Source organism: Paramisgurnus dabryanus, chromosome 6 (genome assembly GCF_030506205.2).
Source record: "Paramisgurnus dabryanus chromosome 6, PD_genome_1.1, whole genome shotgun sequence".
Lineage (NCBI taxonomy): Eukaryota > Metazoa > Chordata > Actinopteri > Cypriniformes > Cobitidae > Paramisgurnus > Paramisgurnus dabryanus.
Window position 1 is genome coordinate 20,896,591 of NC_133342.1, and position 27,944 is coordinate 20,924,534.

General features: G+C 38.7%; 1 protein-coding gene across 7 annotated transcripts in view; it reads right to left on the minus strand.

The window, feature by feature from the left end:
• The window catches only part of ptprfb (protein tyrosine phosphatase receptor type Fb), a 214,825-nt gene that overhangs the window by 16,167 nt on the left and 170,714 nt on the right, over window positions 1-27,944 (minus strand). For all 7 annotated transcript variants that reach the window (XM_065276015.2, XM_065276020.2, XM_065276018.2 and 4 more), the window contains 5 exons: window positions 24,774-24,855; window positions 24,440-24,667; window positions 18,636-18,805; window positions 13,383-13,495; window positions 9,013-9,110 (listed from right to left, as the gene is read on the minus strand). In XM_065276015.2, the coding sequence (XP_065132087.1) occupies window positions 9,013-9,110; window positions 13,383-13,495; window positions 18,636-18,805; window positions 24,440-24,667; window positions 24,774-24,855 (691 nt within the window). The remainder of the gene's footprint in view (window positions 1-9,012; window positions 9,111-13,382; window positions 13,496-18,635; window positions 18,806-24,439; window positions 24,668-24,773; window positions 24,856-27,944) is intronic.

Genomic DNA, 27,944 nt, shown 5'->3' on the forward strand with positions numbered 1-27,944 from the left:
ACGGCGTAGGTTCCGCGTCGGTTTTCATTTATACTTGTGCGTCGCCGTCCGCGTCGACGTGCAAACACAGGCGAAACCGCTGGTTGGCAGTAATCCCGCGTGTAACCACAGTAGCAGCAGAAGTCGTCAGAGAAGAAGAAGCTAAGCAAGTTAACCCACAAACGAAGAAGAAATAGCAACTTGTTGTGTATAATTTGAGAAGACCAGCAATGATGGAAGTAAATAAACAGCGACTTATGTTGCAGTTTGAGTTAAATCACTCCTCAACTTGGCTCATCTTTGTTTTCACCGTCTCAACCGGAAATACCTATGACTATGAGGTTTTTTTACCTGACGGGAGGGGTTCTGGTGGACCAATCACAGAGCTTGCAGACGCGCTGTTAGGAATTTTGTGAGGTGCGCGTCAGGCCACGCAGAGCTACGCACAGGCTACGGATAGCCTACGCCGTAGCTATGGCGTAGCACCTACGCACGACTATAAATCGCCCTTAAGCTTTAAGTTTATAGTTTTCAGTATACTTTTTGGATTCTTAAAAGTTTTCATTTGCAGGTCATTTATATACTAGCGTGCTCCTAAACACTGATAAAAACTTATAGCAGACATGTTTTAGCATCACAGTTTTTCATTTCTACACTGTAAAAAAATTCCTTGTTGCACAATTTTTAAGTTGAATCAACTTGAATTTACAATTCTTTTTAATTAACTTTCTTGACTATTGAGAAGTTTCTATAAATTATCAAAATAAAGTTGAAATAACTTAAGCTAATGCAACTTTATTTTTATAAATCATAGCAACTCACTAGTTAATGAATTGTTAATTAAAGTTGATTCAACTTAAAGATTTAACTGCAACAAGGAATTATTTACAATGTAGCTAAATGAACAAACAATATTGATTAGTCATCCTGCTTACATAGATTTTCAAATCTGAATATAATAAATACTGAAAATCAAAATAATAAATACCACCTGACATCTTTTCCAACCATCAACCAGTACATTATCAACATTTTGAAAATGATCATTTAAAGAATTATACACTGCAAAAAATTACTTTCTTAGGGGAAAATGTATTGTCTCACGACAAACGTTTTTTAAACGCTTGGAAATGCAAGTGACCAAAAAAAAGGCAGTTTGGCATGGCTGCCATGAAGGCGTTTGATATAATCCGCCCCTTACGTTGTAATTTTGTCTTTTTTTCAGTACAAATATCAAAAAATTCTTAATTAAGATGAATTTTCTTTGCAAGCCAAATGACCTAAGAAAATAAGTCTTGTTTTTAGACATAAAATTTAACAAAGTTAATTTGTGCTTAAAACAAGCAAAAAATCTGCCAATTGGTTAAGAAAAAAATCTTGATATTTGTTCTTAAACACATATAACAATATTCTTACCCCTTTGACAGATATTTTTAGCTTGTTTTAAGCACTAATTCACCTAAATTGTATATTGTTTTCTATATTATTTTCAAACAAGGCTTATTTTCTCAGGTGATTTTGCTCATCAAGAAAATACATCTTGATTTAAGAATGGTTTTAAATTTATTTGTAATGGAAACAAAACAAAAATGCTAAGTATGAAACCATTTTTGCAGTGTACAATAATTGAAGAGTTTGGGTCCAAAACGCAATAAATTTAGGTAAAACGTGTTTTGTATACCAAGAAAGTGAAAAGATAAAAAACACTATTTTCTGTTACAAACTTTCACATAGCACATAGATTATAGCACATAGCACATAGATTATTTTTTCAGCATTTTTTTTAAATGCTATAAATCTATTGAATTGATCTATAAATGTGCATTCATCAAAAGACTGTCATTGCAGTGGTCATCCTTGGGACGTCGTCGCTAAACCTTTTTTGACGGCGATCAGCTGTAAAATGTTTTGGCCCTGCTCGATTTTCGTTGACTTTGAGTAAAATAATGTAAAGTTTTTCATAAGATCCCTTGCCGTTAATGTGTTAGCATGACAGAAGCTTGATACTGTCGTATGAGAACAAGCAACAGCTAGCATTTTTCCTTTGTCCGAGTGCCTCTCACATAAATGATTTGATTTTGATTCTTCCCTGCCACAGGTTTATCAATGCCATCAAAAGTATTATTTTGTTTTTGTTTGTTGATCACGAAGTACAAAGCAGATGCGGAAAACTGTGTGTATTCAATTAGCCGACATTATTGTTTAAAATGCGTGAAATGGTGCGCTGTGATTTGTTGAGCAGATTTATTGCATTCTGCAGAGGAGGAGAACTGGCGTTTATCGGGTTTTGGGAAAAAGATGACAGAATAAAATGGCGGATATTGGGTTTGGCGTAAAATTAAGAATTTACTTTTTAATACTGACCAGATACAAAACTGATTTTGGTGGTAACCAATTTTTTTTTCAAATAGCGTTTATCGCGTTTTGGAACCAAACTCTTCAAATACTAATAAATATAAAGAAATCAACATTCTTTTAAGAATATAATTCTATTATTTTTAAGTTATTTGTATTTTATTTGTAAATATCTGCACAGAGAAAGTTACTGGATCCCTCATTCTGATTTTTTCAGACTACTACAGTACACACAAGGCTATAGGTGGGTTATCACTTTCTTCCTTTCTTTCTCAAGTCACAAGGCTTCTCTGCTCACATGACACCGGGTCGTATCCAAGAATCGATCGACAGCAAGTATGCAGCAGCCTGCTCGGCCAGTCAATAATGTCACGGGGTCTCTTGTTATTCAGCATTGATCTGCCTGCTCTGGACAAAGCTCTGGTTGACTCAGTGTCCATCAACCTCTACCTTTCACCTGATCTGGAGAAACAACATCTTCCTCAAATCCTATAGAACTTGGAAACTGCATTTTTGCCAAGACAAACACATCTATGTCAGCCTCTGTAAACGGATTGCCTTCTTTAATTTCCACTTAAACTGCGGTTAAAAATCGAACAGCGAGTTCTCTGTCCTTGTTAATAATAAATTGTCATACAGTAGCATTCGACGTGCTGTGTGTCACAGTTATCAGTAAGCATTAAGGAGGACCATTTACCACCTCGCCATAAGCTTTTGCTCATAAGTTCAGGTACCGCGTACACGAGACAGCTGGTATGCCGACTGCCGTTGTTTGGCAAACAAGGCAAGCGAATATAAGCTGTCACTACATGGGCTGACAAGCTTGAGAGATGCAGATAATGATAGCAGTGGGAGGTGAGCACCAGCTCCTATTAAAAGCTTGGGCTCTAGCGAGTTGACAAACATCGGCTTGTTACTGGTGAGAATCAGGGGCTGACGGGCATGTTAGCTATTGCACTTGTCACCAGAGGAGCCCGAGAGTGCTCTTCAGAGGGCTTTAAGATAGAAAGAAGGATTTCTTAAGACAACAAACACTCAAAAGGCTTTCGATATTCTGGTTGGTGTGTATGAAGTATACAAAAACAGCAGACTACTAGGTTGAATTAGTAACACGTAAATATATTATGTATATATTATGTATATTATGTAATGCTGTATATATTAGCAAAGTTTTGGTGGATTCTGGCAAAAGTCAGTATTTAGTGTGACCTCCATTAATATTAAGCACATTTTGAACGCTTCTGAGGAGACTGAAGTCATTTGAATTAGAAATTAGGGTTTCATTTAGGTTTAAGGGAGCCTGCAGGTTCCTCTCTTACTGCTCAAGCGTAAAGGGAGGTCACACTAAATACTTTGCACTTTGGCTTATAATGTTATTCTGTTTTTTGAAACTGTATACAAATTTCCACTCTCTCTTATCTGGTTGTATTCTAATTATATAATAATTATATATGGTCACTATACCAATGCAAAAACAACTAATCGAATAGACTTGCACAGTAGGGGTGCGTGGGGCAAAAACGAACGTGGGGTTAGTTGTAACACGGACTGTTTACATTGTTGCACAAGGTTGAGCGTTTTGTTTTTCCGGTTTTGTTTCACACTGCCAGACGATCTCCCACCAATTATTGTAAATGTATAATGTTTTTCCAGAGAGTTAATGATGAACGAGTCTTTTGGTGGCATGCAAGTAAATTTTTTCTTTCATCATATGTTTTTTTCGGTTTCTAAGTTGGGTGTGTAAGATACCAAATCCAATGCTATGTCATATTAATCAGTGTCTTGTTGACTAATACATAGCATCGTTTTGAAATATGTTTGCAGCTCTTACCAACTTTTTTGGTGGGCTTGAAAATATTTTGACCCTGAGGGGTTAATTGTAACGCTGTGTTACAACGAACCCCTCAGCACTTATGATGTGAAAACTGCTAACGTTAGCGTAATTCTTGCTTTTGTTTTAAATAGGCTACAAATGAATGATTGCTGGCTGCCAACAAAATAAATGTGCCTGTCTTATTTAAAAATGGTTTGTCAAAATTAATTTTGAATCTTTAATATTGATTGAATAAGGCCATGTCAAAGATTAAAATCATAATAAAATGAATGGCTAAAATCAGACTTTAATTTTCATTATCTCAGAATTTGATTTTGAAACTATAGTATGGTTATTCCAGACTGGGTCACATATAAAGAACTTTTTTTTGTCATAATTTTGCTGCTTTTTCTCACATATTTAGACATTTGTATCCATTTTGAACTATTGTTAGAAAAGGGCTGGATGAATGAATACAATGTGGATACCTGTCTATTATAGACAGATATACAGTATACACTCTAAAAAATGCTGGGTTGTTTTTAACCCAGGGCTGGGTCACTATTGGACAGAACACACTGCCGGGTTAAAATGACCCAACTGCTGGGTTATTTTAACCCAACTGCTGGGTTGTTTCAAGATGGTTGATTGACAATAACCCAGCAATTGGGTTAAAACAACCCAGCAGTTGGGTCATTTTAACCCGGCAGTGTGTTCTGTCCAATAGTGACCCAGCCCTGGGTTAAAAACAACCCAGCAATTTTTAGAGTGTAAACAATATCCACTCCAAGTATATAGAAAAAATAGTATTAAAATATTTGCCTGCAAACTTAATTTTTTACAACTAACCCCCTGCCTGTTACAAATAACCCCACCTACGGGATAAGTTGTAACGTTTGCACTTCTGTCACGTTTGGTGTCATTGTCCAAGAATGGTAATTACTAGAAACAAACTTCAAATGTTCATTTGTAGCAGAGTTGTGTGTGCTGCTTGTGTAAAAATATAGTTAATCAAACTCAAATATTTTTTGAATGATTGAGCCAAAACCAAAAAGCGTTGGGTTGTGCCCCACTTTCCCCGTCATATAAATATATTTAAAATTCTACCAGTATTTATGAACTGTGTTTATTGCTTTCATCCGCAAAGCAAGCCGTCAAATGTGGTTTCGCATGGATGAAACAAACTTGAGCCCTATTATTAAACAAGCTCTTTGATATGTCCCATCCCAGCTTCCTGTTTTAAAATGAAAACATGTCACCACAGGAAAGAAAACAGCCCTCAGCGTGTCAAATAATTCCTGGGGTCTTTAAATGTCTTCCAAGCATCAAGCTTGTAACGAGGGACCTTGTTCTTTTTTGTCTGACATTTGCTTTCCAGTGATTACAAGGCCAAGGGAAGTAGGTGGTGATAACATTTGGCAGTTATAATCATGTGAAACACTGGGAGCCAATGAAACTGAGCTACGAATGTATTGAGCGGAGAACAGAGCCAATAAACGTGACAGTGACCCGCTGCCTTCCTCATGCTGACTGGACTGGGCGACTGGGCTAGTCCTATTGGACCAAGTAGAACCATCTGTCCTCTTGAGAGGGGGCCTTCCTTAACAGGAGATGACATCACAACATGCCAAGAGCGGCCTGGGTAGTGCTACTAAAGGGGCTTTGGTAGTGACATACAGAACGGCGGGAGGAGAAATGTGTCATGTATGAATTGGCTCAAAGTGACACTAATAGTCTTTAAAGCGGATTAAAGTCTATTAAAAAAACCTGTTGCTTTAAATATTCTTTTCCATCAGCGCATGTGTATCCACAGAAAAGACAGTTTGGTTGGATGGAGTGAAGCTTTAATTATAGTGTTACTAAAAATAAGATGGCGAAGGAGAAAGAAAACAGGAAGCAAAGGATTAAATGAAAAGAGATGTGCGTAATGTTGGCTAATTACGGTTTTTCCACTACTAAAAATCTTTAACTAAAAAATCTTTACTAAAATTTTTATTTATTTTTGTTATTTATATGTCTATGTGGTGTTTTTAATAAGCACCACGGGTCTGTTGAATGCTGTATTCTGATTGGCTGAGAAATGTTCCGTCGGTATGCATTAATTTCTGATAACCGCACACCTAACTTGTAAAATGTCTTAAAAATAGGCACCAGAGCAATGTTTGTGGTAACCGTGGTATAAGAGGAATAATTGACTCCGGTCCTTTGAATTATTCGAAAATAATGCACACCCGCGGTGTAACGGGTGCACCTTGGGTGTGCATAATTTTCTTATAATTCAATGGCCCGTCGTCAATTATTCCTTACTTAAGACAAACCATGAGCAAGTTCATCATTAAAGACCAATGCTAAGTATTTTCTCCATAAAACTGGAGTTTTTGGCGTTTGAAATCGCCTTGGTTTCCTGTCACAAACATGTAACCAATCACATCATCACAGTTGAACGAGTAGATCGAGCCATAGATATTATGGAAGAATGCTGCATAGACTCGGCACTCAAACAATTTCTTCAAGTTTACTTCTCTGATGCTCACACATGTAGTGTAAATTTTGTAACCTGTTAACATCAGGACTAAAATATTTGTGCAGTAAACACACAGTTCATGTATGAAACCAGCACTTGTGTCTGAAACTGCAGAATGTAGCATCTATTTACATATATATCTATGGTCCGAGGTGGAGCAAAGAGTGAAGGCGAGGACTAATTTGCATATTCCTATCTATGGGCCGAGCTGTGCAATTAAGTAGAGGCGGGGACTAATTCGCATATTAATATCTATGGTCCGAGCTCTGCGATTGCGTAGAGGTCGGACTAATTTGCATACTCATAGATCCGTGCATATTTAAAGGCGGGGTGCACGTTTTTTGAGAAACACTTTGGAATAGGGAGCCGGGCAGAGTACCAAAACACACTTGTAGCCGGGTCTATCAAAAGAAGGTCCAGATTCTATTGGGGTAGGGGCGTGTTTGTTTAGGTCAGGGGTGTCAAACATGCGGCCCGTGGGCCGCATACGGCCCGCAAAGGTGTCCAATCCGGCCCGCGTGATGATTTATACAGTATTATTAAATATTAAATACATATTTTAAAAACCCTTTTAGGCGGGTGTCTAGTTCGTTTTTAATATGAGAGACTTGCAGAAAGCAGCAAAACGCGGAACATAGACTAAACACGGTGCCCAAAAATCCTGCCGTTTTATTGTTACCGCTCCGCTAAAGATCCACTGATTCCGGTGATCCACTTCGTGTTTTCTCGCCCGCTCCACAGCATCTCTGTGTCCACTCTCTGCCTGGAGAGCGAAGACGACAGTTTCCGAAGTTCGTTGCATTAACAGGTAGATCCACATTCTTATTAACGTTACAATGCTTGTCTAATCGATTTAATGTTCCTGATCAGATCTAAGTTAATATAAACACTAAATTTGCTGTTGTTGGCACACTTTGTAGACAAAAAATAAAAAAAACACCAATGCCTGCACAAAATAACGACAGAGAACGGAAAGAGAGGCTTTTAGCAGCAGTTCAACATTGCAAACATGGATTCAAAGCTCCATCAAGCCAGCAGGTAAATCATATTGAATATTTAGCAGATTGTCACACTTTAATTCTTATTATATTTCCCATTATAATCACTTGTCTAAGTTGATGCTAGAAATATAATACATAATATTTATAATACTTTATTAAAACCATAATAATAGTACCACCCCCCATAGTCCCATTTTTGGTTTGGGCCACTGCCCCATCTAGCATTTTCATTTTCTAAATGACTGTTCTCATTACAAATCTATTCCAAAGAAAAGTGAATGGTTCATAAATAATTTTGACATTAAGGCAAAAGAAGTTAAATTAAAGCTTTTCAACCTATAAGGCCAGTGGGTTTTGTTCAGATGTAAATTTGTGTGTATAATATACAGTATGAGTGTGACCTTATGAAATGTAGTTTTCACAGAGCTGTGTGTTTCTCTGGTTTTCTTGCTAAACAAACTAATTAATTGGTTTGTTAAGTTAATTTTAACACAATTATCAGCACACTAAGGTTTAAAAAAATTATCCGGCCCGCACTTCATGGCGTAATTTACCATCCGGCCCACAGCCTAAAATGAGTTTGACACCCCTGGTTTAGGTGATTTCAAATATCAACATTGGCTTTCATAGATCATGCACCCTGCCTTTAATGAGGCAAGGGTGTATATAGTTACGTTTAAGGAAAAATTTAACATGTGCCATTATGATGCTCAAAGATGAGTTTTAAGTGATTAAATTATCGACTACAGGGAGACTTTAACCTCCTATTTTTCTAAAAGCTTCAACGAGGCTCGGATTCCACACATAACATCCATCAAACATCAATGGGGAATCTACTTCACAGATGCACATTTTGGGCGAACACAGTTTGATCTTTTAATAATTCCACACCTTTAGGGAGAAGGCTGACAGGCATACTAAAAATTGCTCTTGGTGAAAGATTTAATGGTCCTCAGTCTCAACATGAGGATGAAGTGACGAGGCCTGTGTGTATATATCAAAGATTTCTACAGACAACTCATTGGAAAATGAACATCTGCTTATCAGAAAGATGCAAGTGTGAACAGCTGTCATAACAATGAACGCAGGAGGTCTAACTATTGACGGCAAGAGAATCTATTAGATGACACCACAGAGGAAAAGTGAAATTGTGAACAAATGCTTAAAACGCAAAATATCAAAATAACAGCACACAAGATGTAATATTGAAGCAATAATCAAGATATATAATTTTAAACTGCACTGTTGTGATGAGTGGACAAATTATTTGAATCATCCACAAATTTTTTTATGATAAATATTAGAGGTGCTGCATGTGCACACCGCTCCAGTAATCTTACCTCATACTCCTGGGAAAAGCGGAGGGCGTCATTGGCCTTGAGTCTCTCAATGTGGTCTGCCAGTTCACAAACAGTAATAGGAGGGTGTTCCCTCATTCCTGAAAGAGAAAATAAGATACACATAAATAGATATAGATAGATAGATACAATTTATATGAAACCGCATCGCCTGCCAGCCCTTGAACTTGGCAAGGTTACATGCCTATCTGGATCTGAGGAACTGCATGGGCTGCATCATGCTTTCTAATGAGGGAAGGTCAGTGGTTTGCATTAGTGACAAGCTGCCTTTAGGATTTCAGTGGTTGCCCTGGTGATGATGAATAAGCAGGACTTAGATGTTTAATGGGACATGGTTGGATATGATTTTCCATTTTGAGTTCATTATGTCCACAGTGAACACTAATGTCTGGATGAGCCCCCTGCCAGCTACTTTCATGCTATCATTACAGCGAGACAGAAGCATGAGCAATGGATGCTCTCTCAATCAACCACACAGATGCAATGTTTAAACTCTGATCCACTTAAGTCCAGTAGCATGTGTACATTAGTATTGTGCACCGGTCTGTTGGATTATGACAGTCATGTGCTGAAGCATAAAAGTTATATTCTTCGGCAGTCGTGGCATCCTATGCCCAAAACTCAAGCTATTGTTTCAACCAGAAGTTGAAAATGAAAGGGACTAAAGCACGTTTTAAGAAAGAAACCCAGAAAGGTTGAGAATAGTGTACACTTAAAAAAAATAGACACTATACCTTTGTATAGGTACTCTCCCATTGATACGGTACAGTATACTTATCTTGTCTGAACTGAGCTCATGCCAAATTGTTCACCATTTACATATAATTACCACGGTTCTCTTGCACACAAATGAAACCAAGCAATCTGTATTTTTAGAGGCTAATGGTGCAATAAGCACATGGAGTGAATACAGCTCTGGATATATTTGTGTTAAACAGATAATCAGGCAGGGAAGAGCTGCAGCCCAGCATGCAAAACTGATCGCAGACATCTTGGAACTGAAATGAATCAATGTCCAAGGTCATTAAAATTGAAATGAAATGTATCCTGGGACGTGTGGATACGAGACTGGAAACATAATCTGACTGCTACATGCAATAAGACAACAGCAGGAAAGGCAAAACTGCTGCGGTTAATGAAGGTACAACACCGATATAAGACATTCCTGCTTATTCCATATCTGGGAGATGTACAATATGGCCCTGTGATCTTAAACCACTAAAATCTCACTAGTTTAAGGTGGTTATTAACAAAGTCCATATATGCATTACAAGAAAAACTGTATCAAAAGATGACCACAGTGTGAAATGATGTATTATTCACTGTATTAGTATTCTGTCTAGGGAACATTTTAAACACTTTTGGAATTAAATGACAGGTTTTGCAAAGACTAATGTCACAGCTAGCGTTTTGTTTCCTTAATACAGTCAAGTAAAAATATTTTTTTGTTTGCATAATGTAAAAAAAAAAAAAACTTGAATGGAACACAAACATTTTGTGCTAAAAGTGTTGCTCTTTAAATCACATTCAAGCATGCTCTTCACACACACTTTTGTCTTTGTGATGATCAAATATACTGAAAAATTGTTAGTTGTGGTAATAATAACAAAACTGAGGATCAATAGGTAAAAAAATCAGATTGCTTCTTTTAAGTTTACTCTATCTTTATATTATCATTAAATCACTCTTTTTAAATTTTGATGATTTTTTATTGTAATAACATTTATATGTAATAATAAGGTGCACTGCCTCCTGTGAGACTCAAAGCCATGACCTTCAGGTTACAAGACTGACTCTCTAACCACTAGTCACAATGACTTAAAGGTAGCAAACTAAACAATGATAGCAAAACCTTACTAGGACAGTAAATGTTACTTTTATATAACAAAGAAAACCTATTGTTACTTTTAATAAGATTCAATCCCTCCAACAAAACTGTACAATAAAATGCAGTGGCGGCTCGTGACTGCTCCTCCGAGGGAAGCAAATTCAAAATATGTGTTTGGAGTGTCATGTGTGTTGCTCGTGTTTCAAAATATGTGTTTGTTGCGTAATGTGAACCATGTGCATCATGGGTCTTTGCAAAATAAGTGCGTGCTGCACACATGTTCAAACAATTTACGATAAAAGAGACGCTCACGTTCACAAAATACTCGCAAGACACTCACTTAACACCAAACTCTGATTACACATGAGATTAAGCGAGTATCTGGCAAACGCGAGCGTCACTTTTATCATAACCCTTTAGCAGGCACTTATTTTGACATGACACATGATGCACATGGTTCACATGACGCAACAAACACATATTTTGAAATGACGAACCACAAACATGACGGGCTACAAACATGTTGTGACGAGCTTTGCATCGTGCGCCCTAAAAAAAAAGAAGTCACTGTCTGCCACATATGGCCCTTGAATAAATTGAAAAAAGTAAACGTAAATAAATAACGTGTACTCATAAACAACATAAAAATACTGCCCAACATTATTTAAACTTTCAAAAATGAATCAAACGTTTTGAAGTGCACTTGCCATATGGCTACAGTAGTGGGATTTTATTGTAAAAGAGGCGCATGGCTGTTTTGAATGTGGTAATGATGTGCTCTTCAGGACTAAAAAGGTCTAAGAGGGGTCTGTAATAGCCTAGCTTCTCTGGCACCACTCAGCTATTAGAGGAGAGAGAGGCAGACCTGACATTTTCTCCCCGCATCACAGCTCTGCCTTTCACTCACCTTGGGAGTGGAAAGCTGGAGGACTAATTAACAAAGAGGGGTTGAAAGGGTGCAAGGGTCTTTGGGTGAATTTTGTCCATATGAGACACTTAAGGAGATAAGACGGTGAGTGGAGAAACTCGACTAAACAGTGTCCACCTGAACCCAATGCCACCTGATGATAAACAGAGCTGTAAATGGAAGGCAAACCAGGGCATTACGGTCTCTTTAATTACAATTAATTACAAAAACGCTTTAAAAACGCATTGTGATAGACTCAAGTGTAGGGCTGGGCAAAAAAATCGATTTTTCGATTAATCGTTTTTTTATACGTGGTCGATTCAGAATCGATTCTCAAAGAGCAGAATCGATTTTTTTCCCCTGCAAAAAAATTAACGTGAGATTAACGTTAATCAAATTACTAGTCTTCTTCACCCTCTTTTTTGCCTTGCGCGATGCTACCAAGGAGCCTGTCATTCTTTCATTCAGTGCTTAAAATGGCGGTTTTAGGTGCTTCATCGACGTTGATGCCACCTAAACATAAAAAGTAAGAGGTATGGAAGCATCCCGAGAGCCGGAATCGAAAATTGAATCGAGAATCGGAATCGAATCGATTTGATAGCTTGTGAATCGAAATTGAATCGATCTGGAACATCTGAATCGATACCCAGCCCTACTCAAGTGTAGACTCATATTAAAGCAGCTGTTTTTCCTGATCCCATTTTTCAAACTTTAGTTGGTGTGTAAGGTTGCTGTTAGAGCATAAATAATACCTGCAAAATTATAAAGCTCAAAGTTCAATGCCAAGCGATAACAGAATTCGCTTATCAAAGACTACAGAAAACGGGCGGTTTGGACTACAGGCTCTACTTCCCAGATATATGACATCACTAAAAGAGTTTTTGACTAAACTCCGCCCCCACAGGAATATGCCACTCGCCAGCTAAGCTCAAGCGGCTCAGGGACTTTGTAGATCAGTCCCTCATTCATTTTTAGGAGTAAATTGTGTGAAAATACTGAATTTTTTACACACAAAACATGAAAACTGTTATATTGTGCACTGTAAACAGAATCATGGCTTCAAAAAACCCATGTTTAATTTTAATGCAAAATGAAGTGGATGGCCATCTGTCTGTCTATCCATCTCTGACATGATTTAAGGAACAAACTGAGTAATGCAAGCAGCTATTTAAAACCAAATTCTTCTAAAACATAGTCGAGATGCACTCTCAAGACTAAAACCATCTCCTATCTCATACGCCATGGTAGGCGGATCGTGAGGATTAGAAGATCCGTGCGGCAGTGACAGATCGTTCTGATTACAAAGACACGCTGTCACTTCAGTTAATGTGTGCCTGCGTGTGCAAACACATCCTGTTTATGGTAAATTACATATTTGGTGGCATATGCTGACGTGTGTTTGTTCGCAAAGAAAATAATATCAGGGCAACCGAACAAGATACAGATGATGTAGTACCCAGGGTCTGGCAGAGACGGTAAGAATTTGTGTCTCTGCATTGCGCATATGGCTATAAGCGAAAAATATAGCCCATTGTGTGTGGGTGTGCGAGTCAGAGGAGAAGTTTGTGTGTGTACAACACATTAGGCGCGTCCTGTGAGGGTATGTGTGTGTGTTACCTGGCGTCTGGTAGTTGAGTCTCCTCATTTCGACTGGATCAGATGAGTTGGCGAGCAGACAATCCTTCACACCATTAGAGTGATCCTCTTTGGGTAGGGGCGATGCCCTTTTCCTGTAAGAGCAAAACACAGTCAGTGTGAGCATTTCTATTGATTCATTCAGACGCCAGTCGAGGACTGACTCAGGATTCAGAACATTTAATACAAATAAATCCCCAAAACAAAACAACTACATCAAGAAGGATGAAAGCTTTGATGGTGGATTATAGACATTTGCAGCGCCAGAACCAATCAACAAACTGAAAGGCACAAACTTCATTTCCTACAGGGAACTGTTGCGGCTGTTTTCCGTAAAATGAAAATGAACAATGATCATGGGCTTTCAAACTCAAATTAAAAGAAATGAAGCACCATGAATGATAAGTGAACCATAACTAGGGATGCTACAATCGATCAGCCACAGATCTGTATTGGCCGAAACAGCATTAAATAACTCGATAGGTACTTGCTAAATTTGCCGATCTGATAAACCGTTCTTTCTGTTTACTTTTGTCATCACAGGGCTCCTGAATGCGGCTGCAATTAGAGACAATTTTTACGCAGTGCAAGCAATTTTTATAACCCGTTGCTCAGGTGCGATGTGCAGATTTGAATTTCTCTCTTTGCCTTTAAAGAGATATGTGTATTTTCTATGAGGAGGTGGTCCAGTCCTTACCCACAACGCGTCTTCACATCCCTATCAAACATCGTTTACAAAACATATCTATTGTGGACAATTGCATCCTCATGCCAAAAAAGTTTATTATTTGCATGCGTTTTAAAGTTTTGACATTTTCCTTACAGCTGCTCTTGTCCGCGTACACCCGACGCGCACACACAGCAGCCTGTCATCAGTGCACGTGTACAGAGCGATCTCGTTCACGTCTTAAAGCTACAGTAACCTAATTCATCTCTCAATAAAATCACACACTGCTCTTCACTGAAGAACTGTTGTACTTCATACGAATGCGTGTATATTTAATTCATACAGTAAAGACTGTGAAGTGTTTAATTTTCATTACTTTATTTGATTCTCTATTAAAACAATACTATACCTAATTACTGCAAGTAATATAGCAAAGGTATCATCTGTGGTATTACTTTATCTAGAAAAATGTCAATAGTTATAGTCATCAAAGAGCTTGTATATCAGCTTAAAGAATCGATATCGGCATTGGTATCAGCCAATCACAAAGACAACAAATCGATAATCTGCTGCAAAAATCCTGATCGGAGCATCCCAAACCATAACAGTGCATAGTAGCCTTGTGACTGCACTGTGTACTATTTACACAAAGCTACAGTACATCCTAAGAAGACCTTTATGAATACTTTTTCTCATTTGTGACCCTGTCTATGAAATCCAGGCTGATGTCTCAAAATGTATTATTAGAGTAGGAGCATCAAAATTTTATTCAGTCAATATTCAAAATATCATTATGTTTTTGTGTTCCAAAAGATGACAGAGCGCTATTTCCCAGATGAGCTAACCTTCGGGACGTGACAGGGTCAGAGAGATTTCAAACGGAAACCGAACACAAGTGTCTGTTGTACCTTGCGCGCCTCTGTTATCTAGCTCACTAAATATTCAGGGTGCGACGCTCCTTGTTTGTGGAGAAAACAAGGCGACTAGGTAATTAGCACATCAGCTGGATGGCACAACACCGGGTAATTACGCCACTGTAGCACCTGCACTCCCGAATGAGCTCTTGCAGCAGGTAAAGCTGTCGCGCTGTAAAACATCTGTTGGTGGAAACCCATCCTCAGACGCACACAAATCCTAAAATGGGAGTGCCAACCGCATTGGAAATTTCACATCTCACTGCACTCCATTTGTAAGGTTCCGAACACAGTTTAAGCAGTCAGGCGTTTTTCCTTCTTTCGTGAGGCTGTTGAATGCTTGAACTTAAAGAGGTCTGCAGCATATGCCGTATAATGACACCAGGCACACAGCATCACTAATCACCGGCGGCTTATTTGCTCTTTCCGCTACTGTTTGTACAATAGACCCTGGCACACTTTAATTATTCAGCAATGAGGTAATATATATATACACCAGACGCTAAAAGGAGCCGTTTGTACAGGGCTCAAAATTAAAGAATACCTCAAACAGAGAGATAAAATGGGCATTTTGCTTCGAGGAAAGAGTGTGTGCGTGTCTGCGAGAGATTTTGTACGTTATTGAGAAAGAAGGAAAAAAACTGAATGGCTGGGTGGAGGAAAATGTCAGCTTTGAAGAGGAGAACATTTCTATTTCAGCAGCCGTCGGGCTGGCATTTCCTTTACAATGGGCCATTCAGGGCTCAGGTGAGACAGCAGAAAGGCTGACTGCACACGTTCGCTCCAAGTGACCTTCAGGAGGAGGTACAGGATCAACACCATCAGGATCAACACAGCAGCACGGCAAAAAAATAAAACGAAATATAAAACATCACAACCACCAATGAACACGCAGCATGCACCACTGTCACAACGTAACCCAAAAGACTGGAGATTTTCAAGGACAGCAGGGTATTAGGGTGAGCTACTGTCGATCTGTATTCAGAAAGGCCATTTCGAGCAGTTTTGGGTGAACTGATCAGTCATTCGAAACAATATGCTAATAGCACATTCGGCCACACCCGCAGACCCTGCAGCCTGTGAAGAGTATGACAGATGACACTTCTCAAATGATAAGGTGTGATAAAGAGACACCTGTGCGTGATCTGAAAGTACCTACCTCTCCTGTTTGCTGCATTTCAGCGAGGGAAGGAAGAGACACGCATGATTAGTGGCAGTCAGAAACCCAGAAAACCATCTGAACTGCCTGACAGGTCTTTAAAACAACGCTTTTGTTTGAAGATGGTGATTCAAAAAGAGAGCTATTCAAAATGTGCTATAGACCTTTTGCGTGTTTGCAAACAGAGATGACGTTTTTGTGGGCAGAGCCCAACTGGTGGCAGAAAGTGACAGCTCTGCAATAGCGGTGTGAAGCTTTTTAACGTTAAACTGTGATTTTTATGGATCCGGTGTTCTGTCGAAGTCTGTTTCTCTTTAGTGTAATGTTTCTTATAGCGTTTTCACCATGTTACATTTAGTTTTTAGATAAATGTAAAGTTTAAACGGCTTGGCTACTGATATGTGTGCATGTATGTGATGTATATGTATTGTTCTTTATTGATAAATCAATTATTTTTACAGTATGAATCGCTAAAGTACATATAAGAGCAATACTATCATGTATTCTATATAATATCATTTATTAAATATTTCATTATTTTCATGTTTTCTCTTATTTCTTCCTTATATTTATAGCCTACACTGTAAAAAAATTCCGTAGAATTTACAATGTTATTACAGCTGGGTTGCCGGTAATTTACCGTAGATTTAAATTTATGTTATTTATTGGCAAGAGTTTGTTCAAAGTTAAATAAATTTGAAATATTAACAAGGGTTTATCTTTACAGAATAAAACTATACAATAACAGCATCATGCAAAGCATTCTGGGAACCAGAAATCATCATCAACCTTTTTCAGTTTTTTGCTCCAGATTTTGTTTCCCAGAATGTTTTGCTTGATGCTGTTTTTTTAGTTTTACTCTGTAAAGATAAAACTTGTAAATGTTTAATGTTAATTTAACTTTGAACAAAATGTTGCGATTAAAAAACATAAATGTAAATCTACGGTAAATTACCGGCAACCCAGCTGCAATTTCTACGGAATATTTTTACAGTGTACGTTTGGCTCTAAAACTATTATGTTTACATACAAATAAATTTGTATAGGCCTGTTTATATAATAATAACACTTTACATCATGTTTGTGTGTGCTATATTTATATATTTATTAAGTATGTAAACATAATAATTTAAGAAAAACAAGAAGAAGACATAAGCTATAAGGTAAAAGAAGTAATAGAAAACTATTTAATAAATGGTAATATTATTGATATTATGAACTCATATCTTTAATCTTTCTAAATAAATTATAAACGTAACATGATGAAAACGCTAGAAGAAACACATAGAGGAAACAGACTTTGACAGAACACCGGACATCTTCTCTAATTATTTTCTATTCTAATTATTAATAGATTTTCATATGATTTCATCACTTCAGTCTGTCTGTTTAAGTGCTTATTGCCATAAACACCTACGTTTGGTGTCTTCGACGACAGTATACTATAAAAATGAAGGTCATCTTTTTTGGCATTCCTATTCTGATACTCAGAAGCACAACAAGACATTTTCTAGTGAATTATATTGCTTGTTTCACTCGTGTCTAATTCATTTCCACATTTTTTCTGCCACCACATTGCGCGCGCAGCTTGCAGTAACAAAACTGTGATGTCTACTCGCAAAAGGTCTATTAATATCCAATTACGCTCACTGATACAAAACCAGTGGCTGGCATCTGATTATTGACCTAGACCAGCACGTAAAATCGCCTACCACCGTACGTCAGAGTTAAATCCCTCCAGTCATAAAGTAAACAGGGTAAAGGGACTGCCAGACTAAGAAAGATCAACAGAGAAACACGCAGACAGCCGAAAAAAGCAAGTGGCTTGACTATCTGGCTCACAGCGGTGGGAAGTGTAGGATGAGAGCTTTTACAGTTGCATCAGCAGGGTGTGGCAGAGCTGTCACATAATCGTTTGCCTGCTGAGACTGAAAGCTGACTCTAACATTTCACTGTGCATCTTCACACAGATCTGTTCTGGATTTGAAACGCCACGAGCTAAAAGAGTTATTTGCTGTCAGGGGGCCGAATTGGAAGACGGTGCTGCAAAAATCTAACAAAAACAAACACTCGGTTTTCTTTGCAGTAAAGGATATACCAAAGACGGGCTGGAGGAAATATTAGTCAGTACTGTATCCGCGTTGAGAACGAGACCACCGGGTCACGCCGTAAGCTACATGTATGCTTTATTCGGCTGAGTCAAGATGTCATTATGAATAATGTCCTCCTTTAGTTCCTTCAGCGGGTAGCTAGCTAAAATTAGCCACATCGTGTGTCATATACAAAGCAGCCATGAATTCAGACCCTGGCTCAGGAACCCGACAATGTGGTGCAGGAGTGTATTCATCTAAAACCTTCATCGTGTGCATTATATAACATGGGGTGTTCTGTAGGATGTTCTGTTATTGATGTTAAATATATACATGATATATTTGCACTGTTCTTGTTAGTAATGTAAAATGACAACAGGTCTGATTTACATTTGTATTACTCACCTCTTAAAGAGCAAGATGGCGATGACTATGATTATGATGAGCACCACGGCGAGCACTGGGCCCACGACCCAAAGCATCTCGGGCTGTTCAATAACGGGTTCAGTAACAGTTCTGGTTACCATAGTCACCACCTCGATGGGGTCCGAGTATGGGCTAGCTGAGAAAGTCCGCTACACACAGGAGAGAAATTAAGAGTCAAACTTAAAGATTTGAATTACAGTTTAATAGTTTTGTTTTTAAATTAGCTTGATGGCACTAAAATCTACACACAGGTCTGGCGGTACCACTTTTAGCATAGCTTAGCACAATCCACTGAATCTGATAACCAAAAAGTTTTTTTGCTATTTAAAACTTGACTCTTCTGTAGTTACATTTTGTACTAAGACTGATGGAAAATTAAAAGTTGCGATTTTCAATGATATTATGCAGCACCTGAAAATAGTCCCCTTGGTAACTTTCAATAGCAGGGGACTATTTTTGGGCAGTGCGTAATTGCACTTCCTGCAGCCATGGCACTTCCTGCAGCCAACAGTTCTTGATTATTATGCCAGAATGAGAGTATCGTTTCTAGCCATATCTGCCTAGAAAATCGCAACTTTTGCTCAAAGTCAAGGACTTTGCTGCCGTAACATGGATGCAGGATGCGCAATGATAATACGCTGTGCCCGAAAATAGTCCCCTGCTATTGAAAGTTACCAAGGGGACTAATTTCAGGCGCTGCGTAATATCATTGAAAATCGCAACTTTTAATTTTCCGTCCGTCTTTGTACACGATGTAACTACAGAAGAGTCAAGTTTCCAATAAGAAAAATATCGAAACTCTTTGGTTATTTTTTAGCGCGGTGCTAATGGTCTAATCAGATTCAATGAATTATGCTAAGCTAGGCTAAAAGTGGTACCGCCAGACCCGGAGATCAGCTAAATAGATTGTTCAACTCTAGGGGAGCTGGAAAATTAGCATATTTTTAAAATAAGTGTAGTGTCCCTTTAAGATCATCTGTTATGAGGTCATCAATATGTAGACACATCACAAAAATTTTTCACATGATAGTATGTCCAATGTTGGACAAAGGTACTCTCTAGAATTAAAAAAAACTTTTATAGTGTCAAATCAGCAATTAAATGAAAAAACAAGCATTTTAATCTCTATTCACGCAAAAAAAAAAACTACACAATAAGCTAAAAAATAAACTAAACCACCAGGTTATACCACTGTTGAAAAAGTGATTGGCTCTTTAAACTGAGGGTGGGCTTCATTTGCAACAGCCGCCACATTGAGTGTTATGATTACTCCTATTCATTTTCCCAAAAGGCTTCCTACATTTCCTGGCTCTTATGCTTTTTACAGGCACAGTGGGGCATGTACACACATGTAGCCTTCACATCTGTCCCCATATAAGCCTGTGTTTCTCTTAACCCCTGCCATGCTCACACTCACCTTCCATTAACACATCTGTGTCTGTGCAACCATGAGAAGAACCACATGCACAAAGACACACTGTAAAACAAATTTACCTACGGGTACAATAAAAGAAACCTAGCACAGGCATCAGGAAAAATTGTGAAATGAAACTGGAAGAGAGACAGTATCGATGTTAGAGCAAGAATAAGATTTTTTTCTCTCTCTCTCTTCCCCCCTTCTCTCTCTGTGGCTTTGATAAATGGAGGCAGAGACGAGGAATCATATCCTCTTCATTAGTGCTCAAACCATGGTGATAGTGAGCTGGCTGGAGGGGAGAAGGAAACGACAGGAAGAAAAAAGAGATAGTGTGGAGGGACATAAATGAGACATTTCTCTGCTGTGTCCAATTCCATCCGCACGCCCAGGGACAGGCAGGAATTCTGCCTTACAAACTGCCTGAGATGAAAAAGAGGAAAAGAAAGGGAAAAGAGAGTGGGGCTGTCACTACGGTTAGCTTTATCTATGCTGGGAGAGGGCATCCACACGGACACCAGTTCCCTCAGGGCCAAACCGCTTTGACTTCCTCTTGACAGAAAAGTGGGCGCTATAATCCGGATCACTGCCTCAGCTCAGCTTGACTTCTCTAAGAGTGCCGAGATATTAATTAAAGAGATAAGAAAAATATTACTTTGAAGAAGTCATAAAGACGTCTTATCTCTGCTCATGTGACAATCTGACTGTTAATGTGGAGGTTTATAAGAGCATGGGTGGCTATAAAGGAGTCTGTGTTGTACTGGAAATATATTTTATTTTGGACTTGATGTTTATGGCTTACAAATAACTACCCTGATGGAAAAAACAGGTCATAGTAGGTTAAAGTGGTCTGTTTTTGCTGGTCAAAACAGAACTACCAAAACAAGCCATTTTGACAAATGTGACCCTGTCACAAAATCCATGCCTCATAATGTAATAATGATCTCAATTCATATTGATTTTAATCTTTAATGGGACTTTACTTGGTCCATATTAAAGATTTAAATGTTTATATTTTCACAAAATGGTCTTAACATTACAAAGGATATTTTTTTATGTAAAAGTAGTTAGTTTAAAAAATACTTTCGACTTTCGCTGGGTTTCCACCATAGACTGTAATAAATATGGACATAGTGTCTGTGACATCACCCATAGGTCACTAAAGAGCATTTTTGAAGCCATCTCGGCACCGCATCACACGCAGATAGCCAAAAACGTGCAGTACGTGGGTGGAGCTAAGGTGCTGGGTTGCTGAAACCATCCTTGCCTTGCTTGACAGTAGTCATAGATAGTTACACTAGATGTCGCCTTGGCTACGGCAGTTCATTGGAACGAATGCGTCAAATAGAGCCGCCATCTTGAAAAAAGGGAGCCGTGCATCAGCATCATTGTCGGCAATGGTGTAACGGAAATAAACCACTTGTTTCAACACTCAGACATGTATTTAGCATTGAGTCCAGAAAAAAAAATTAGTTTTGATATTATGATCATTTATAAATTAATAAAAACTATAATGCATAGTGCTAGTAGGCCTAACATCCATTCGCGGCACAAAGTCCGGCATCGTCCACGAATTCGAAGTACAGGCAGAGATATCAGCTTTACCTAGCTACTCCCTGTTACAAGATGCTGGCAATTTTGACGCATGCTTGGAACCCCAAGGCGACATCTAGTGTATATTTCTATGGATGGTAGTGACAGCAGCAGGAATTCACCTATCACTCAAGTGGCCACGCCCTTAAAGGAAAACACCACCGTTTTCAATATTTTATTATGCTCTTACCTCAACGTAGACAAATTAATACATACATATCTTTTTTCAATGTGTGCACTTAAACTTTGTACAGCGCGTTGTGAATGTGTTAGCATTTAGCCTAGCCTAGCTCTCGCCACCATACTTAGTTGTGTAACTACTCATGTAACAGTCTTTAAATAGGGAAAACATGGATGTGTTTGGTGGCTTCTAAATTCATCCCTCTTTGGATCCTTAGGAATGAATGGGGCTAGGCTAAATGCTAACACATTCACGATGAACTGTAGAAAAATTAAGTGCACGCATAAAGTTAGGTGTGTATTAATTCGTCTAAGTTGAGGTAATAAGAATATAGTAAAATATTTAAAAAACGGTCGTGTTTTCCTTTAATTATGGGGGTTTATGGGATTGGCTACCTTTTAGGGCCATTCTCTAGCGGCCGGTCAATGAATTGCAGTTCAAAACACTTCCGTGTTGGCTTCACGAGGGAGACCCGAAAGGTACACTATTGGCTCTTTCTCTGTATGGTGAAACTAGAAGTTGTAATCTTTTCTTTTACTTGCAACCTCCAGTACTTTGTGTATGATGTGTTAACAGCTAAGCAGATAATGTCACTAATGTGTATTGCACTATAGAGAGGAAGAAAAAGGTAATAAATAAAAATCACCCACAGTCCCAATGCACTATCCCCAAATCAATTTAGTGGATAAGAATGGGCATTTGTCCTAAGGCAGAAGAGGAGCGGGTTAATGGCATCTCAGCGCTGTGGTCTCAACACAAGATTTCTGCTAATGTAAACACTATATCTGTCTGAAACAGCTCGTCCACCACCGACCCAACCCTGACTTTAGTTGATGCTTTCTCGCTTGCTTTGTTTGATTCTTATGGTTCTCTTTAAAACACAGTGCTTTCTAATGTTCTCTCTTCTCTGCTGGACACCCGTAAACAACTCTCACAAAACATCTAAAGCTCGCTTGTCCTCGCTTTGCTTAAAACGGTTCTGTTTACACACTCTATCTATCATTCGATTTCACACTCCTCTAGGCTTGTTTATCTGCCTCAGGTAATGCTTGTCCACAAAGACATTCTGTCTTTTTCTTTTCCTTTACATTTTCTTTTTTTACAAACGTGACCGTGGCCTGTGTCATTCTGTTAGACCGTAACGCTTATGAATCTCATTCGCTAACGTATGTATGCACATGTCTGTGTGTGAAATTGGTTCCATAGAAAGTATTTGTCAATAAGCATACAGTCTAAAAACATCAAGAAAAAAACACTGGAAGTTTTGGTGTTGCATGTACCTGTCATCTTTGACTAAGTCAATATTAAAGATATCAAGGTTATATTATAAATACTGCTGCTATATTGTGTTATTTTTCCACCTTTCCTATTGGGATTGTGTGTCAATGTTGCTCCGGTCTTCATCTGCTCTCTCAGCAGAGAAGCCGTTCATTCATTCCCTATGACGGCACCACAGTAAAAATGCTGGAGAGCCGAAACCAAGGCGCAGCTGTGGAAGATGTGGGATGCTGGGTGTTCCTCTGAGATAGCGTTCTTAGGCCATAGACAAATGCGTAGGCTTGTTTAAAACCTTACATACTCATGTAATCATTCTTAAATCCTCTGGAAGCTTTTAATTTTCATTAATTAAACAAGCGTGCACGTGCATCCCGACAATCCCTGTGGATGACAAATATCAAGGTTTCCACGAGTGGGACAGAGAAGTTGATGGAGTAAGGAGGGGCATTTGAAGTGCTGAGTATGACATTTGTCCTCTTCATAACGTATGGAGGGCAGATTATTTCCTAAGCTTTAGGGATACTTAAGACTCAGCTCCAAGAGAATCAGGACAAGCTTCCTTGCTCCTAAAGCCCAGCTGCGTAAATCCATTCTCTTGCTCTATCCGTAGCGCCGAGACCGAGCCTTAAAATGCCAAACACTGCTGACGCTGGCATGAGAGAAAATTATGAATATTTATCCAACTGGCCCTCTGGAGATCAGGGCTATAACTTTCAGCTATGATTTTTCCAGGGCTGGAAGGATGCAGAGTTTGATTTTTTTGAATTGTTTGAGAAGCAGGCGGAAAACTTGCGGTTCTGAGGGAACCGTTGAGACGTTAAAGGAGCATTTCACCCGTAGAAACATTAATCTTTATTGAAAGTGTGTTATATTTGTAGTCAAAATGTAACATACATTTAGAATTTGGTGCTTATTTGACCAAGAATAGGGGTGTTTGTAGTCTCACTTCCTCAACAAAGATATTGGACTTCCTTCTTTCAATGATGCAAAATTATGATTTTTACATCATTGAAAGAAGGAAGTGCAACACTGAAATCTGTATTTCTCCTGTCTCAGCGGCAACTGATGAAATGATGCACGACCAATCAAAAACATGACTGGGGTTCTAACAATACAAAGCTTAATGCAAATGGGTGAAGTGTCCCTTTAAGCTAATGCTTGTTCTATAAACAAAGCTTATTGGGTTTTGCGGCTTATTAGGACAAAGCTTTAGCAAGGCACAATCAGTTATCACATTAAGCTAAAACACAAATGCACCATTCATTGTTAACTCCGACCTGTGGCCAGTTAAAGATGGGGCATGATCATGTAAAGTACCTGTTTCTCGTTGGTGGTAACGGAGTAGTTATCCTTGAGTTCAGCCATGACAAAGCACAGGTATGACTGGTTGTCGGGAACGGGCCGATTGAAGAAGCCATTGTAAGCCTGCTCGTCACCCAGGGTGAAAGTGTCTGGGAGATAGTTCAGCTTTGCGGTGATATACGGCCTTATGGCACCTACGTGACGTCGTCTTCTGAACTGGGCTCCCTCGCTAGACTCAAGAAGCTAAGGTGAGGAAGAGATGATTGAGATAAGGAATATCTATAAAAGGTATATATAACAAGATATATATAATCTTATTATTTATAAGGTAAACTAACAAAACACGTACCTCATCAAGCTCCATTTCATCAGGATTAGCCCATTTGCGTGAAGATTTAAGAGCCACTGGTACCACCACAATGTAGTACCACCTATACAGAAATAAGTATTTTTAGCATATATACCTTTACTTCTTTCAAATACAAAACAGCATCTTTGACAAAAAATTTAAGGACCAGAGACAACTGTAAGTGTATGATATGGCCTATTCCAGGTGTTAATGTACACACTTTTCCTAAAAAAAAAACCCACACATTTTTAATAACCTTGTTTTTAAACTCGGAGTGTGAGCAACACGATGTTAAATGGACAGGCATAACTTTAGGAGAATAGCATCTGGATGTTCATAATATGACTGGGACAGTGGCTATAATTTGCCTGGTGTCTAAGAGAAGAGCCATTTGAAAAATCAGCTCCCAGAAAAACTCTCCCATTTATCCCTGCGCTGCCAAGCTCCGCCATTACTGGGGAACGAAGTGCTGTGTCTTACAAGAAATCCCACATCAATCAGCTCCACTCCAAATGCCAATCTTCTCCCAGACTTTCTCATCCTCAACACACTGGTAATCTTTTTACCAATCAAAAAAAGCACTCCGGAGCACAGCCCTGTTTCTCCTTCTGGGATTGGCAACAAGGTCTAAAGTTTTTTTTATTACATTGCACGGGCGCTGATTTCGTGGACGGTCGAAAGGTTAGAGACGAAATTCCCCAGCTTTGTGGTTCGGTCACAAATTAGTTACATTTCTTTTTAGGGAACGTAATTGGAAAAAAGATCTCCATTTTACTTCCAATGCCTCTTCATTCATGAAAAATTAAGTGTACAAAATTACATATAAACATAAGAGCCCACTCTCATGCATAAATTATTACAACACATTTTTTAAAGTACGACGAATGAAGGGTCGCCGCCCAAAGCCTGGTGCTCTGGTGAGGAGCACTAAGCAGGGACGATGGGCTTTCTTCGGCAAGATCAACACCATATTTTTTCTTTTCTACAAGCAGGACATGCTCATATCCTCCAACATGACAGGTTGAACTCTAAGTGGTCTCAAATCAAGAGGTTTAGATATATCTTCCTTTTAGACAGCTTTTTCCATTATTGATTTCCACTAAGTGATCAATCTCAACTCCTTCGGCACATTGAGACCAAAGCAAAGTCTTGCTGATGTCAGTTTAGCCTGACAGGGACCTTGTGGTGGATTGAAAAATATATGTTTCTTGAGAAGGTCGAACGTAAAGGTGAAATACAGTAAGATGACGTTCCTATGGGTTTGAAAAGCAGCTGGAATGTGCAGCGATGGCACGATGGTTGTTTGCTGAGGTGTGTAGATTTTGTCTGAGCGTTGGGGGAGTAATTGCATGGTAATGGTGTGTGAGCTACATTGCAGAACGGAAAGCATGGCGTCAGTGACCTGAGCAGAGCTGCAAGCAGTGTTACTGCACACGTATGGATTTATGAGGTTTATATTGATGAACATTTAATGACGGCAGAAGGGATGCATTGACGTAGTTGCAAGCATTATTTATCTAATTTTCAAATAGAGGACTTCCTGAACTACTTGTAATGGTTTATACATCTGTAATTCAAAATCCTGCATAAAGGGTCACCAAAACATACCATAACACTCATATTGAACTCTTATTTTTAACCTAGTATTGGGTCAAAAGCCATTGTTAGGTCAAATACACCATAAAAAGTTAGTTCCTTCAACTTAAATTGTCTCACTCAACTCGTTCTCCGCCATTGATGAGTTAACTCGTTAATTAAGAGCAAGTTTTTCCGACAATCCATATTTCCGCTATTATCCGCCAGGTGGCGCTCTTACTGTACATTCACACAGGACAGAAGCGTTAATGCTTGATGGAAGGTTTGTCTGAAGCGTGGCCAACAGCCAATCACAGTGGCCGCTACACATGTTATGGTCTTTCATAAAAGTAATTGGCTGGCTCTGCCTAGGTTATTTGCATAAGGCGATCTGATTGATGCACGCGTTGCTGCTTGAAAAGTTGAGAAATGTTCAACTTCTGCCGCGAACAACGGCAGTAACGCGGCACCGACGGATCCACAATTCAGTTCAGCAACGCATGATGTCACCCATTAAAAGTGAATGGGAATCGAAAAACACTTACCCCCCGTGTGAATGTACCGTTTTTCAACTTATAAAACCCGGAAATTTTCCCTCAGCGCAAACAGTTCAAACTCCGTTTATGGTTTGAACAGGGTTCCCGCGGGGTCTTAAAAAGTCTTAAAAAGTCTAAAATTCAGAATGTTAAATTTAAGGCCTTAAAAAGTCTTAAAAACAGCCAGATTTTTATCCCAGGTCTTAAATTTAATTTACCCAAGTCTTAAATTTCTTACCTCTGTTCATTCCCGAAAAGCGTTGTCCGCAGAAAATAAAATAGTAATTTAAAACCCTGAAGAACTAACTTAATCAGTGGCGGAGGCAGAAAGTGTATGATGGTGGGTCTCTAAAAAGAAACGTTCCACACTTTGTCATAATCCACGCAAATCGTGCCATAAGCTATATTTCAGGTGTTCTGATCTGACTGTATACTGTGGGTTTGGCTAGAAACAATCCTTAAATTTAGTTTTGTATAAGCAAGAATCTTTTTCGGGGTAACGTAATTTAACCAACTAGCCCGTGGCTTACCTGAGCATTTGCCAGGTTCTGAAACATAGAGGACACAGAAGCGAACAAAAATCAACGCTGCTTTATTGAAAATGAACTTAAACAGTCGGGCCGTCGAGTCACGAGCCACCAACAGTGTGTCAACTTTAGTGTTACACAGTTTTATATTTTAGACTTTAATATTGCTCTCTGCTGCAATGCACTTGAACCTAACGCTTTTCCCTTCAGCTCTCCACAAACAGCAACGATTGGCAGACGGAAAGCAAGAAAGTACCGTAATAAACCATATATTTGAAAAAAGAGCAATTGTCTTCTTTTAGGAACAATTCAAACTTTTTGATGACGCAAATGCTTCAGGGGTTACGGTTAAATGAACAGCGGTAGAATCAGAGCCCTTTCGCATAGGCAGGCTGCTGCATACGGCATCGCCTGGTTTATTTAAGTTAACTGAGCATTACATTCGCAAGTCGTAAGCATACTACAACAATTAACGATTAACTAAGAATAATAATCAATATTTTAAAGTTAATTTCAAAGTTAATATTCTGAAA